Raw genomic sequence first — 15,291 nt, forward strand, 5'->3', positions numbered from 1 at the left:
AATGCTCTCTTGAGTCTCAGAAATACATGAAAACTCATCTATTTTAATTAAAACCACTAGGGATATAAAGTCTAGGCAGAGATATTACAGTGCCATATGTCAGCTAAATAGCATTACTTGACCTCAGACCAGAAGCAGAACTAAAAAGGCACAGAGTGCAGTTCAAAACTCACAATTCATCCCACTCTGCCTTCCTCGTCATGATCTTCACTTTCATCTCATCAGATTTCTCAACAATTCTTCTGATTTTCTCGTGTTTGCTTTCTATATAATGTGTTGTTGGCTTTCGGACCTCTGATGTCTTCAGCTTTTCAGTCACGCCCTCGAAAATTCTATTATCTGGACCAAAAAATAACCACATGAAGATGTAAATAAATGCAGCACAGTGCAGTCCCAACTACTGGAAACCCCCTGGGATGGTTCCTTTAGAGCTGGTGTTGATCAGTATAGTTCCAGCGTAGTGGATGTTCTGAACGTACTTGGGTTTTTTGACTTGACTCTTAGTCACATTCTGCCCACGGGGTTAACAGACAGTTGCTGACATACACATGGAAAGCTCTGTGTGTGTGTTACTACGTGTGCAGGCACTGAGAAAACATACCACGGTTGTATTTCTTTACTTGTACCTAAAGAAATTATAATTTCTATTTATATATATAATCATTTATACATTTATATGATTTCTATATTATAATTTATAATTTCTTTAGCTTGGACTCAGGAAAGCAAACTGAGATGAAAGCCAGAAACTACATTACTGATAAGATTTAAATCGTCATCATTAGCCCTACGCGTACGCCTTGTCTCTGTGACGATCTCCCTTTTTTCTGCTTGTTTACATGCCCATTTAAGTACTGTCCTCTTCCACGACGGGTGTTCCTTATCTTGGTAGCATTTCTCAGACATTGCTACAAGTCTGTAGGTGGAAATCTGATGATTGCTTTGAGTAGCATGAACAACAACAGTGTCAAATTCCAGTGAGTCTCGAAACCTGAAAAGCCAAATTAGACAAAACCATCTGATGTCAGTAGGCACAACCTACTATTTTGCCTTGACTAAAAGGACATGATTAATGTAGTTTACTTATTGCACATACAATCATTACATGTAAATTCACAAGTCAGTAAGTAAAAGTATGGTGACATCTGACACTACCTATTGACTTTTATCCAATCTAGGAATGGAGTTGCTCAAGAATAAGCATATTAAGACCTCTCCCAATATTGAAACTTACACCAGGTTCTTCATGAGAATATCTTTCATCTTCCATCAAGGACTGGTTAAAACCAAGTTCATTCAAGTCTTTTTCCTAGTCACACATTGTGTGCCTAAGGTGGTTTTGTTATTGTGTGTTATTTCTATTGTGTATTTATTTGTAGGAATTCATCTTTTGGTATATACTTAGATTTAAGAAAACCAGATCAAAAATGCACCTTGCGCTTAAACTTGTGTTCTTGAGAAAGTTCAGTTCATAACTTTAAACTGTATAGGGAACACTGTTAGCAACGACACTAAAATATCTGGCACACATGCAACATGCCTGAAAAACGGGGGTTCATTTTGCAGGTTGTTCTTTAAAGTTTCAGTAAGAGTTCTTGGTTCTTACTGAACCTGCTGGAAAAAAAACAGGCAAACTTAGCCTCAGAAAACCCCCCTATTTTCTAAATATATGAGTTTTCTAAATATATGATTTTTCTAAATATATAAGTGAATCAATATGAAGCTCCTTCCTTGATTTGAATATCTTCTTATCAAAGATTCAAAAGAAGTAAGTACACCCAAATATCAATATATGCTCTGGTGTATGTTCCGAGTAAAATAAAACCAGAATCATAACAGAACAGATGAAATATTGATTATATGAGGAAAGAAAAAAAAATCACATTCTCCTTCCTTGTGGCAGGTACAACTTTGTAAATGATGAGCCCCACTCAAGGTCAGAGGGAGAAGTGGTACTTACTGATTTTGTAGTTTCTGCAGTCCAATCAAGTGTTTCTCATGCTCCCAAGCCAGCTCCTTTTGCACTAACAGGATTCTTTGTGCTGTCTGTCTGTCCAGCTCCTCAAAGATCCTATGGTCCATCTCATACTGCTGCAGAAAGACAGAAAACCCAGCATCTCATTATTTTAGCTACTAGGTTTTGGTAATAAATATTTTTGCCCAGGTGACAGAGTTCCATGCACATCAATTTCAGGAGCTATTCAGACCTCTACAGAGAACCACATTTTTCCCACTTGCTTCTTAAATGGCACAGATCATCAGCTGTGATTCAGAAGTCCCAGCAAATTGTATATTCGTAGAACTACCTTAATGCAAAGGGTTGGACATCTTTGGTGCCAACACACAGGGTAGGAACATTTTAGAAGGTGCCTCTGAAGGCAAATGACCCTTACAAAAACCAGATGTACCTCTCTGTGCAGCTGCACGTGCTTGGGCAATTCCTGATTCTTTTGAAGAAGAAAGAGAAGCTCATGCCTCAGTGCAATCAACTCTTCTCTTTTCTTCTTTTTTTTTTCTTCAGCTTCCTTCATTATCCGTTCATATTCCTTTTTCTGCTTGACTTCCTCAAGGCTGAAAATACATAAAAAAGGAAATGGTGTTATCTCAATAGAAGAGAGGAAAGATTACAATTTATGTAACCTTTTAGATTTCCTTGACAGCCTTAAACTCCCAGTGAACTCAATGGCTCTTAAGATAACTTAGAAAGGAATCATCTTCCTGTTTATTTGTACAGTCCTAACATCATGGGGCTTTGACCTTGACCGTGTGTTGTCTCTGCAGTCTGAAGTGAGCAGAGTACCATATCTGAATTAGTACCACAGAAAAATAAATGAAATTGAGGCAGAGACTGAGAAAGCTTTGTGTGTAACAAGGAAATGACCCAAGTTCAGGGTGATCAACTTCTCCCTCCTCTTAGGGAAAAAGAAATACGTGGTCTGAAGAAAGAACTACCAACACTTGAAAATCTCTTTCATCATTATCTAAGCAACTCTTACTTGTAGGCACTGGGATCCTCAATGTCTTCAGTAGCCTTCTCCTTCTCAAGACCACTCTGGAATAAAAATGTTGCCTTGCCTTTAAACAAGCAATAAGAGTTTCAACAGACAATAAAGCTTTTACAAACATTAAGACAGAAGTCCCATTGCCTCTCACAGAACCAAATGAAACCTTCATGATCAATATTGCTATATGGGCCTTAAATAGCAGGTTTTAATGTTTCAAGAAGAAAAAGCAAATAAGTTGATTTTCATGTAAAAGAATTAATGAAGCTTAGTTCTTAGGGACAGAGAACACAGATCCTGTATCCCCCCCATCGACATTAACCATTACATCATTGCTTGTCCTAACTTCACTCTGTTCCATAACATCTTTGGTTCTCTAACCCCCAAACCCAATTCTCTTCCCTCACTGCCACGTTGACAAGAGACAACATATCCTGGGCTAATTCCAAGTTACATGTGTAATTAATCTGGTTTGCTTCTGCTGACTGCATAATGGGGTTCACAATTATTAGCTGTGAAGAACGACAGATGGATGGACACTGCAGTCGCACAAGCCTCATTTCCCTAGGCAATCATGCTCCAAAAAAAAAAAAGGAGGCCTATCACCCTACAGTGAATACAGTCGTACTAAATTGATCTGGAATTTAACTCAATTAATTTCAGAGGATTTGTATTTGATTCTGTAAGAATCTCATTAAGTTTAATGAAGATGGAATTTTTTAAATCTGCCACATGACTTAAAACTAGAATAGATACTTAATGAAGATATACTTTGATAAGGGAAAACTCTATTAGGATGGTCATTAAGGAATGTTGTTAGCCTGAACAATAGAAATTGACCATAAAGATCTTTATATAGAGCTACTTACATACTCAAAATGATAAACCTGTATATATGCTTTATAATTGTACATTAATCACTGCTTGTAATACTGGAGCTAGCAAGGCTCTGATATCACATGTTCCAATCATTCACTTAGTTTAAGAAAATAATTTTGAGTCTATTCTCATGATACTGGTAAAGAATTCCATGAACAATTTAACTAAATGACCAAAATCACAATTTCCTCTCTGTCTCCCTCATCAAGCATCTTTCAAAACATGGTTACCACCTAATATTAAAAATATTTAAAAGTTGAATTTGTTTTATGTTGACACTTTCAAGATTTTTAAACTGTACTGAATGTATATCTACTCAAAAATTCATTGTGCATGATAGCACTTCTTGACTCAACAGGTCTCACTGCTTCTTTCAGGTTATATTTGTTTAACTCAGGCACTCGAGATTTTTTAACAATTCAGTAAAGTCTGAACATTTTCAGTGGGGGAGCTGACACTTCTCTGTTCTTGTGTATTACCAGTGGAACTGTTTTTGATTTCCAGTGTCATCTGTTTAGACATGCTGAAGGTGATGAGCTCTATGGTGATTACACTACACCTGTAAAATCATGACTGCTAATGCTGTCCAAGAGTGAAAGAACAACAGGATCAGCATCATGCTGTGCTATTTTGCAAATTTAAAAAATCCAACTTGTGAATTGTATATGGATGGTACTAGATGCACTGAGAAACTACACATTTGGTATTCTCCAACATTATTTCTAGAATCCCCATTCAGAGCATAATCATACTTTACTGGAATTAAATGTAAGATGGGTATCAAGTATGACAAATCCTTGTGGTTCCTTCGTTCTAGGAATGTGCAGGATTACACCTTTGAGTGGGAAAAGACTAGTAGAATATTACATATGGACAACACATACCATGTTTATTTGGAAAAAAACCACAAAATATTGAAAAGGAACAATGCAGTCATACTGCTTGTTCATTAGGGAATGTTTTGCAAGAGCTATTCTTCCAAATTGATTGGGAAACCTCAGCTTTTGCTATGAAAGATCTATGATGCCAAATAACTGAATTGCATTTTGCCCATCTGCAGGAGTTGCAAACAGGCCTAATTCAGTGAAAGAAAGTGATTTACCCTAGGAGAAGGTATTTTGGCTTTTAGCTCTCTGTGAACATCCTCTGGAGACAAGATGTTGAAAGTAAAAATGTTTCCATCTCCACCACAGGTAATTAGAAATCTATCATCATAACTGGGACAGATCCCCCGGATCTGGCCATAGTCATTGTCATGTACATTGAAGCACCAGTATTCCTTCAGGGTATTCACTGAGAGGTCTTGATCTTGGAGAGGATAAACACGCAGTGCGCCATTCTGCATCCCACAGAACATCAGTAGTCTGCTGGTACTGTCGAATAAGCAATGAGAAACAGTAATAGCAGGCAACTTGTAACAAGTAAGGCCACAGCTCAAAACACGATACTTGAAAAGAGCTAATCTAGCTTAATAAATGTAGTTTTCCCAAGTTTGCAAGCAAGTATTTGGACCATTTAAAGCATATGTGATACTACTACAAATTTTTTTCCAGCTAACCGGCTGCTCAGGGATGTTCCAGCACTTGACGGGTATCACAGAACTGGTCTCAGGCCTGAGTTGGGCAGGGTAGCAGACACCAAGTTCAGAGCTAGAAAAGCAGTTTTCCCTCCCGGCTCTCCACCTAGTACGGGTGGTGGTGAATGCAGCCAGCTGTAGATTAAAGCCTGACCTAAACCTCCCTCCATAGATGCAGAACATGCCTAGCCTTACAGGGAACTAATATTGGGAGTCTGAAAATAGTTCACCCTTTCCATTCGTACAGTTCACAGAATGTCCCGAGAAGCCTGCATTCTTTGCACAAGTGAGATGGACTGATCCCTCCATGTTCTCCTCGAGGGCTAACTGTGTCCTCTCTTTGCTAACTACAAAAAGAACTGCTGTTCTGGTAATCACAATTCGCAGAGACTTCTAATGGCTCTCCTGGAGTTCTACAACCTAGGATGTTTGAGTTCTAATCACTACTTAATTAGAAATCAGACTTTTTAAATCTTTGAAGGACTTTAATTAATCTGTCAGACACAGTGCTCAACTGTCTCCATTAGGAATTTTCAGTGAAACTCAGTGCCAGGAAAACCAGAGAGAGTTCCTGCATACTAGAGTTGAGCCACAATTAAAAAGGGACAAAGCAGTGTACCCTCCTCCCTTACAAGCTCAATTTCATAGAGCTTCATCACAAAGTTATCTGTTACACTACAGTGTTTTACCAGAAGGAGATTTGGTGGATGGGATTGTTGTCGGTGTCCCCAGTAGGAATCACTTCAAAGGGTTCATCTTTCCTGTTTTCAGGGTCGTCTTGGTGATCATGTGAGAATTCACAATGATAGAGGAACCCTGAGTCATAACCACCCTGAAGAAGAGAATGACCATAACGAGATGGTGACAAAAGAATACTGAAGCAGCTGACCAGGTAATTGCAATTTTCAGAATAATTCTTCCTTTCTAAAGGATCTACGATAGGTTAGAAAATGTTACTTCCAAACATCTAGAGATCCTATATACCCACAGAGGAAAAGCTGTCATGATCACTGGCATTAGAAGCCATCCTACCAATATGTTAAGATTCTACCTTCTGCTTGTGAGGGAACAGCTTAGTCTGTGCCCATTCAGGCATCACCAAGAAGTGTACCTATTGGAAATTTACTGAACAATCTGAATTGGAGTGATTCTACTGGTTTGCTTCACAAAAAACATTGAAACTATCAAGTATGAAGGGAATGCCATGTCTTAGAGACAGCAGGTTTCAAATAATCAGTTTTCTAAGGCACCCAGATGTGAAGGAAGAGTTGCACATCTTGCAATCCCATCAACATGAAATAAAAATTGATTTACCAAGGAAAGCCAAAATTTTCCTGGTGCTGAATAAAACCCACAGAGGATGGGACTGGGCTCCTCTGGTATGTAGAGAGGTGGCAATGGCTCTTCTTCAGGTTCCTCTTCAGGTTCTTCCTCCTCTATCTCCTTTCCCATTTCCTGTTGCTGCTTTATCCATTCAAGCTTTGCTTTCTTCATCTCCTCCCTTTTTTTCTCTCTCAGTGCAATCTCCTCTTCCAGCTATTACAACAAGCAGAGAAACACAGAGTCAGGAAACCAAGGCACTCCACACATGAAATCCAAGGTGGTCCTGGCATTATATATAGAGAATATCTAGAGAAATCTCTATTCCATCAACTAAGCAGAGATCAACCAGACTTCATGGGAGTCTCCAGTGGAATGCCCCCACTTCCCTCCTCTGAAGTATTTTAACTCATGGTCCTTTGAAACAGAAACCATTCTGCACGAGAAGCAGACTTCAGCATTTCCTCAGAGAGATTATTCCCAATATTCCTAACTATTAGCATACTACTTCTGCAAAACTCCTAAGCCCTGCCCTCTGCCCGCCCAGGAGGAAGAAAAGCACTGGAAAGCTGAACTCAAATTCCCAAGTTCTAGTGCATCATTGATGTAGAGTAAAAGAGAGAAGCTGTAATGGACTTCACTTCTTCTGAACAAGGAAGGGAAGACATTTGCAGATCTGTCAAACCTTTAAAACCCCCTTTCCATTCAAGCCTACCTTAGCATAAACACATAGCAAACATTCTTTAAAACAGGATCTTCCTAAGAAGATATTAGATAGCAAGTCACAGAGAAAGGTCTGGACAGGATCTCGAAAGACCATTCTTTTGCCTGAAAGCAGAATCAGTTAAAGCTTACATATTATCAGCTGATGTTTGTCTGACCTACCTTTTAAAAATCTCCTGCTATAGGGACTCTACAGCCTATTTCAGTGCTTCACCACCCTTACCGTTAGAAATCTTTCCTTACATCCTAGCTAAAACATCCTTGTTGCAACTTATTAATTATTGATCTATTCCTAGAGGAAAGACAGAGCAATTAATATTCCTTCTCTCTGTAGAAACCGTTTCTATTCTTAAAGATTTATAGTGTCTCCCAACGATATTCTTCTCTTTTGACTAAAAACAAAACCAAACCAACAAAACTCCACACACATTCTTTCAACCTTTCCTTACATATGTAAGCTAGTTTTGTGATCATTCTTGTTCCTCCTGTGAGAAAACCATCATGAAATCTTTCTCCTCAATACCGACTTCCTCCTAGTTATAACAAGAAATGAGGCTTTGCCTGACGTTCAGTAATGCACCACTCAGAAGACAGGAGCAGTTCATAGAGAAAGCAGAGAAATCACAGGTTAAGAATAGAACCAGAAAGGCTGTTGGACTGTGCTGGATGGAGCATGGGACTAAAAGCCTGCTCACTGGAGTCCTGCTCCTGAGTATAACATCAGCTTCTCTTTTAATTTCACAAAATTAGCTATAGCTGGGAGCTGGCACAACTCTTTTCCTTTGGCTCTGCACATCTTCTGAAATGCTAGTTCTCATTCAGAAATGAAAACCACAACATTAAAAAAAAAACCAGAAATGTTTAACTGCTGAAAAAAATTAATATGTTTCATGTTTGCCTCAAAGTGACCACATGGGTGTTTTACAACTGTTCAAAGGAATTTCCTACAGGGCTAAGTCAACCACAAGAAACATACGTTTTGTGAAAATTACCAAAATGAAAATATTTTGAGAACTAATGTGCTATACTACCTTTCCCTTTCACTAATGCCATCTTGTAATTATAATCAAAATTCACATCATTCTTTCAGTGTGATGTAGGCTCTATTTGAATAAACAAACAATGACTTGTAATTTCAAATGTTGAAACTCAGACACAAATGGACTCTACCTGGCCTTTCCCTTCAAGAAACTTAGCAAAAATCCTATGATGCCATACAGGGACAAGAAACCTTTTTAAGTAGTTCTGTCCTCTGGCACAAAGAAGAACATTAAATTCTGCCACAGGAGATTTCTTTACCTTGATTTGGGATTTAATGCTATAAAAATGGAAGTACTGCATTGGCAGGTTTTTTAGTTGATAGGTGGACACTCTATCCTGTTCCTCAGGGAGAGGGGCAGGAACCTGGAGAGCAAAGCCATTCTCACAAAGGATGAGCAGCGTGCTCTTCACCTGTACAGAAAGACAAAAAATACAAGTACACGGCAGATGTATACATGGAACTGGGAGAAACTGGAAAAGGTTAGTCAGAAGATGCATAGGCACAAAGCCAAGCTCCAGCCAGGAGGCATTAACTCTAACTGTGCTCTTATTTAAATGGACATTTTTAAATGGACATCAGAAATCAGTGAGCTTCTTTTATGCTATGTATGCTAGGCAAAGCTAAGGAATTGAAGAAGTCCTCACCATATACAAAACAGCTATCATTCTGACACTCCCTGGCTTGGAAGCAGCATGATGATATTTTGGGTGTTTGGTGAAATGAAAGGATGGATCTGACCCAAGAGTTAGGAGCTGAGGTTTTGGTTTGGTAACTGTTTGAAAGTTCATATGTTTCTATACTAATAAAGCCTTTCTATCTTCAAGACTGCGCTCAAAATCTTGCCAAACGCTATTTAGCTTTGAGCTTGTTTTTTCTTTGCTGGTACACCCCAGGTGCTTTAAAATGCAAACTTCAGAAGAATAGGTGAGGTGAGGGTAATAATTATTTAGTGTTTTGAGATTTTAAAAGGCAAATCTGTATTTAGTTTCAATTTTCAAAGCTATCTGAGAATAAAAGAGGCTTATTTTATCTGACCCATCACTAAAAATGTGCAAAGGGGGCATATTGGAGTTGTTACGAAAACTTTAACTAGGAATGATACAGCTCTTGTGTCCATAAGATCTCAGCCTTACAAATGTATTCATTAAATGTATAGTATTTAATCACCAAGGTGCTTTTTTTAAAGAGCAAAAATTAGTGTAACACTCAGATGGTTGTACTATGTTTAGCAAGTGTTCACATCTAGCAGAGGAGACCTGATACCGGCAGACAAAATTACTCAGGCAGAATCTAATATCAAAGACATGATGGGTGCTTTTTTAGTAAGTAGGAGTACCTTGTCCTCAGGAAAGGACTCAAAATGCAACTGTCAGATCAAGATCTGTCATTTCTGCAGTAAGATAGAGTTCATACCAGCAAGAGTTCTTTTGGCAGCACAGTTTTTATCAGTTCCCATGAACAAGTTATAATAGCTACACTTTCCCACTGTGCACCAGTATAACGTATCTCACTGGCCACTTTGCCAACATCTAAATACAATGAACAATCTCCCCTCTTAATAAGAATACTGCACCAACCAAAATTTCAGCTGTTACTCTAACCTTACAGAACTTTTGTTAGCAAGAATCTATTTGAATATGTCACTGACACACTTCAAACACAGAGTCTGAATTGCAAGAAGCACCCAAAAGCTTTCTTAATGTGGTCTGAAAGCTTTGCAAAAGCCTGTTTTAATATGGGCAAGAGGCACAGACAATAATGCTCAAATAACCCTGTTATCAAAGAAGACTTTCCAAAAACTAAGGCACAAGCTTGTTTCTTCAAGGCAGGAACTCAAAACGCTGAGCAAAGTTTCATGGGTTTTATGTTTCTGCTCTGTATTATTGAAAGTCTAAAATATGTCCAAAGTGACTGAACCAGAGGTACAGCTACACAGAACCTATTTGTCATGCTGAAGCAGCATGAAGAACAAAGCAGCAAAACATCTTTTGCACTGCCTGTAGAGAACATGGCTAGGCTCATGGATCTTCACCTATTTTCACTGGAATATTATCAAAATATTTTTGATAAAATAGGAGGGAAGGAAAGAAAACAAACATGCATTACTCACATGAGAAGGTGGAGACCACTGTAATGCCTGCACAGGCCCAGGGACATAGATAAATCCAATTGGCTCATATTCATCTTCAACAGCAAAAAAGAAAACAGTTTTGTCTTTACTCTGAGAAAAAAAAAAACAAAACACAAAGATGATGACTGAATCAAAGCTGACCAAAAATTCAAAAGACTGTAAGTACTTTATGACATAAACACATACTTCCAATGTTCTGAGGCTCAACAGGAAGACCTACAAGTGACTTAGAATTTAGAATGGGATTTCCATGATGATTATAGGGAGGAAATAAAAATCCTGCCCACCATGCTCCAGGGCCCTGAGTACACCCATACCCCTTAATTGCCCTGATGGGCCTCACCTGGCATCCCCAGCCATGTGCTTTCTGCCCGTTGCCCCAGGAGCTCCTTTAAAGCTCAGGCCTGATTTTCAGATAAGACAGCACAGGCTGATTTCCCCAGATAACAAGAAAATCCAGAACTGGTGCACAACATGAATCACAGCAGCTTAAATCCTTTGTTAAGCGAAATGCATGGCGATTCAGCTCAAGGGACATGTAACTGCAATTGCACTGATCGTGGCTAAAGGCCAGCTTTTAAAAAGAGAGACCACATTGACTGGAAATCATCTCAAAGACTAGCAGGCACGCTGACAAACCGACTGGTTGACCTGTTGTAAGGCCAAGCGGTGCTGGGTAGCAGCTGGAGTGCTGCCAAGGTGGTGTATGAATGGACTTGTTTTTACTAATTCCAAGATACTACTGAACTAATTCCAAAAAGACCCAAATCCATCTTTAAAGGGGATTACAGAACTCACACTGAACAGTCCAGTAATTCACAAAGTTAATTGTATGGATTGCACAGTTGCTTTCCTTCAGAAAACAAATGTGAGTGCAAACAGATCCTTCTCCTACCCCAGCACTGCAGAGAACTACAAGAAGCGATCACCAGCAGTAACAGAAGTCTCTGTTGTTAGTAAACAAACTTTATCTTTAAATAATCTCTACGCTTGTGGCTTAATAAAAATAAGCAAAAGAAATGATACATACCCCTGTGGCAAGCACTTCTCCATTTCGTTCATATGCCAAGGCTGTAACTACAGTAGTATGAGGTTTAAAAGCTTGTTTCAGATTTATCTCTGCATTCTCTGTATTGGTCTGTCCTGCAAGAATTGGCAGTCCTTTGGGATCATAAACTTCAATTATGCGGACAACACCATCTTCAAACCCCACAGCAATTAGACCTCCTTTAGGATTTACCTTTGAGTAGAAGAATGAAGAAAAAAATCACAGTGTACCTCTGAGAGCTTAGAATAAGACTCTGTATGGCACGTGCTCTGGTGTTAACCTGTAACTCATCTTACATGGAAGTGTTGCTAAAGCAAAAAGAAAGATTCATACGTAGGAAATGTTGTTTATTCTCTCTAATATGCTACTGTAAAGGGACTGGGAGGACTGGGGGTTACTTTTTGGGTTGGATTGGTTGGGGTTTTTTTTACTGATAACATGTCATTGAGAGTGGAACTGTTAATGAGGATGTGATTGTCACATCTGAGGAAGAGGTAATTCATGCAAATATACCAGTAGCTTCTTAAGGAGAAGAGTTGGAACTCAAAAGAGGAATTATTGTATTACCCTGAATATAATATTGGGCATCAAATGTGGGTAAGATTTTTGAAGAGGTGAGGGCACAGACTTGGGTCTGGCTGCCTCCATGTGAAGTACAGTTGTCAACAGGGACAGCTACTTGAGATGGAAAGTGGAGGCTATGTCATCTTTACCATAGGCCCTGTAGGTAAGCCAATTGCTAACAGTGTAGACAGGCTTGTGAAAGAGAAGAGTTAGCAGAAACAGGTCTGTGTTTTAGCTGGATCTAGCTGGACTTGCAGATTTAGCTGATATTAGCCATACATGGTAGTGTCTTGAAGTGATTTACAAGCTGAGCCAGCTCCAGACATGGCACAGATGAATATTAATGCACACCAGAAATGAGCCCAGAAGAATTGCTGTGTGAATGGATAAGCTCCGTGAGCAACTGGCAAAAGTGTGATTTTAGGTATGAAAAAGTTTATTGTTCAGAAGGCAGCTAGGGGTAACTGTCTTCCTTTTATCTGGGGAGATCAACCCATGATGTCTTATCTTAAAAATCCCCTCTGTAATAAGCAGGTGTACGATAGCATTGCTCAGTAAATGACCAAGAGAAGTCACTCATGGGCCTCAAATTTATGGCTCTGCGTTTGACTCCCTCCTTAATTCCATATCTTTCCTCTACTAGGGAGCCAGCACTCCAGACGTGAGTAAAGAGGAAGGATCACCTCCCTCACCCAGATGGTAACGCCCTTCCTAATCCAGCCCACGATGCTGTTGGACTTCCTTGGGTGCATTGCTGGCTCATGATCAGCTTGGTGTCCCCCAGGATCCCAAGATCCTTCTCTGCAGCTTTCCAGCTGGTGGGCCCCCAGGCAGTATTCCTACCTAGATGCAGGAGTTTGCATTTTCCCCTGTTGAAATTCATGAGATTCTCATCAGCCCAATTCTCCAGTCTGTCCAGATCCCCCTGAATGGCAGCAAAACCTTCTAGAGTACCAGCCACTCCGCTCAGTTTTGCATCATCTGTGAACTTGCTGAGGATGGACTCTCTTCCAGTGTCCAGGTAATCAGTGGAGAATACTGGCACCCGTGACGACCCTAGGGTACACCACTAGAGACCTGCCTCTAACCCAGCTTTGTGCTGCTGATCCCTACCCCCTGGACCCAGCCATTTAGGCAGTTTGAAATCCGTGTCACTGTTCCCTTACCCAACCTGTACCTTGCTGGCTTGCCTATGAGGACATTATGGTATATAGATGCTTCAAATTATGTTGGATGAAATTTTCTTAGACTAATAGCACAGATTTTCAAACATATTTGAGCACCTTAAGCTATGTGTGAGTAGCTAATGCGATTTTAAATGCAGCTAGATACACTAAGTACCCTTGATTTTTCAGATTGTGTAGTACCAACTTTTGTAAAACCGAATTGAGTCAGTTTTGTAATGCTGTACAATTTTTTGTGGCAGTCAGTTTACCTCTTGAATGTATAGGTCATCACCTAACAGCATCCCTGAAACTCTGCATGGCCAGAATTATAGGAGCACTGTCCCAGTGTTACCCTCACCTTAGAAATTCAAGTAAGCACTTTCCTCCATAAATTTGCTTATAATTAACCCACCAGGCTTGCTATGTTTCCTCAAGAGCATAACTAGACACCATTTTAATTAAAATTAGCAAATATGTCTAAAAGTGATAGACTCCACACTCCACAAATGATCAGCTCTGGCAACAGTTTTTTTATGATATCTCCAAATGTTTGTGGATTGTCTGGGCTGTCATTTCAAAATGTGTTAACGAACTCATGTTAATTGACAATTACTCTGTGTGGGTTAAATAGAAGCTGTTGGTCTATAAACTAGGACTGCTTCCTGGGACTGCACACTGAGATCTGATTTTAAAATCTCAGGAAGACAGAAAGTAGGATACCCGATGATCCACAGTAAAGTCAAACTGTACCCATACTATATACATACACACTACTCCACAGACTTATATATACACATACTACTAGAGTAAATTCCACCGTGGCCTGACATTGGCTTCTATAAGATCTTGTATGGTGAGCAACTTTCTTGATGCTGGCAGGCTCATAGACCCCTTATGAATTTTTATTATCATACTAGCAAAGACTCACAACATGAGGTGCCCATGTCAGTGCTGTTCCTCCTTGTTTAAACTTAATTTCACTCACTTGACAGTTGCTGATGAAATCATAGATACGCACTGATCCTGTGTGGAAAGGAGACAGTAAGAATTTATTTCCTGCAACGTCACTTACATTTTAAAATTTACGGAGAAATGTCTATTTGAATTAAAAGCTGGATAGAATGTGATTAATTTTTCTCTTTGAGTACCCAATGCCCACCTGGGAAGACATGGCTGATGGTTATGGAGTACCACAGCTAGCATGGTACTCATGAACAGAACATAAGCTTTCTTCACTCTTTAACTTACACGCTCCCAAGAGTTGTCGGGGCTGAGGGTTGTAATAAGAAGTCCCATGCTGACCACCATGTGTAATTTTCAAGTAATCACAGAACTGTGGCATACCATAAGGAAAATCCATACTGACAGCATAGGAAAAGATGATACGCTACTACTTGGGATTGCCTAGCAGGGAAAATATTTAAATAGACAAAAATGGGATATTGTCCAAAGAAAAGCCAGCTTCACCAGAGGTAAAATTAACAGATTCATAGGCACACATATTGGTCTGCATAAAATTCCATTCCAGCTGGCATATATTCTAAGTGTCATTTGCTCAACTGGTAGGAGTTTGTCTTCAGGCTAGAATAGCATGTACATTGTGTAACACAGACAAATGACAAGACACTGCTGACAAGAATTGAGTTAAAGACCTCGTAGCATTTTCTGAGAAGTGTAAATGACATTGTTAACGTTCTGGCCAGTGGTTCTTCTTTCAAAGCATGATAAAGCTAACTGAGAGACCTAAATTGCACTATTTATATAAGTTAAATAAATATGTCTGTAATTACATGTTAGCTGTTGTTGAGACCATGATAGCTATTGCATTTTCTAAGAAAGC

At 39.3% G+C, this 15,291-nt stretch overlaps 1 protein-coding gene across 1 annotated transcript in view; it reads right to left on the reverse strand.

Moving 5' to 3' along the window:
• Positions 1 to 15,291, reverse strand: part of CFAP44 (cilia and flagella associated protein 44) — a 41,669-nt gene that overhangs the window by 15,222 nt on the left and 11,156 nt on the right. The window contains exons 12-23 of the mRNA XM_074860822.1: positions 14,380 to 14,474; positions 11,704 to 11,913; positions 10,653 to 10,763; positions 8,800 to 8,952; positions 6,772 to 6,993; positions 6,147 to 6,289; positions 4,984 to 5,254; positions 2,997 to 3,052; positions 2,409 to 2,571; positions 1,961 to 2,091; positions 798 to 991; positions 174 to 339 (exon numbers count right to left, since the gene is read on the reverse strand). Coding sequence (XP_074716923.1) covers positions 174 to 339; positions 798 to 991; positions 1,961 to 2,091; positions 2,409 to 2,571; positions 2,997 to 3,052; positions 4,984 to 5,254; positions 6,147 to 6,289; positions 6,772 to 6,993; positions 8,800 to 8,952; positions 10,653 to 10,763; positions 11,704 to 11,913; positions 14,380 to 14,474 — 1,915 coding nt within the window. The remainder of the gene's footprint in view (positions 1 to 173; positions 340 to 797; positions 992 to 1,960; positions 2,092 to 2,408; positions 2,572 to 2,996; positions 3,053 to 4,983; positions 5,255 to 6,146; positions 6,290 to 6,771; positions 6,994 to 8,799; positions 8,953 to 10,652; positions 10,764 to 11,703; positions 11,914 to 14,379; positions 14,475 to 15,291) is intronic.

This window comes from Strix uralensis, chromosome 2 (assembly GCF_047716275.1).
Source record: "Strix uralensis isolate ZFMK-TIS-50842 chromosome 2, bStrUra1, whole genome shotgun sequence".
Lineage (NCBI taxonomy): Eukaryota > Metazoa > Chordata > Aves > Strigiformes > Strigidae > Strix > Strix uralensis.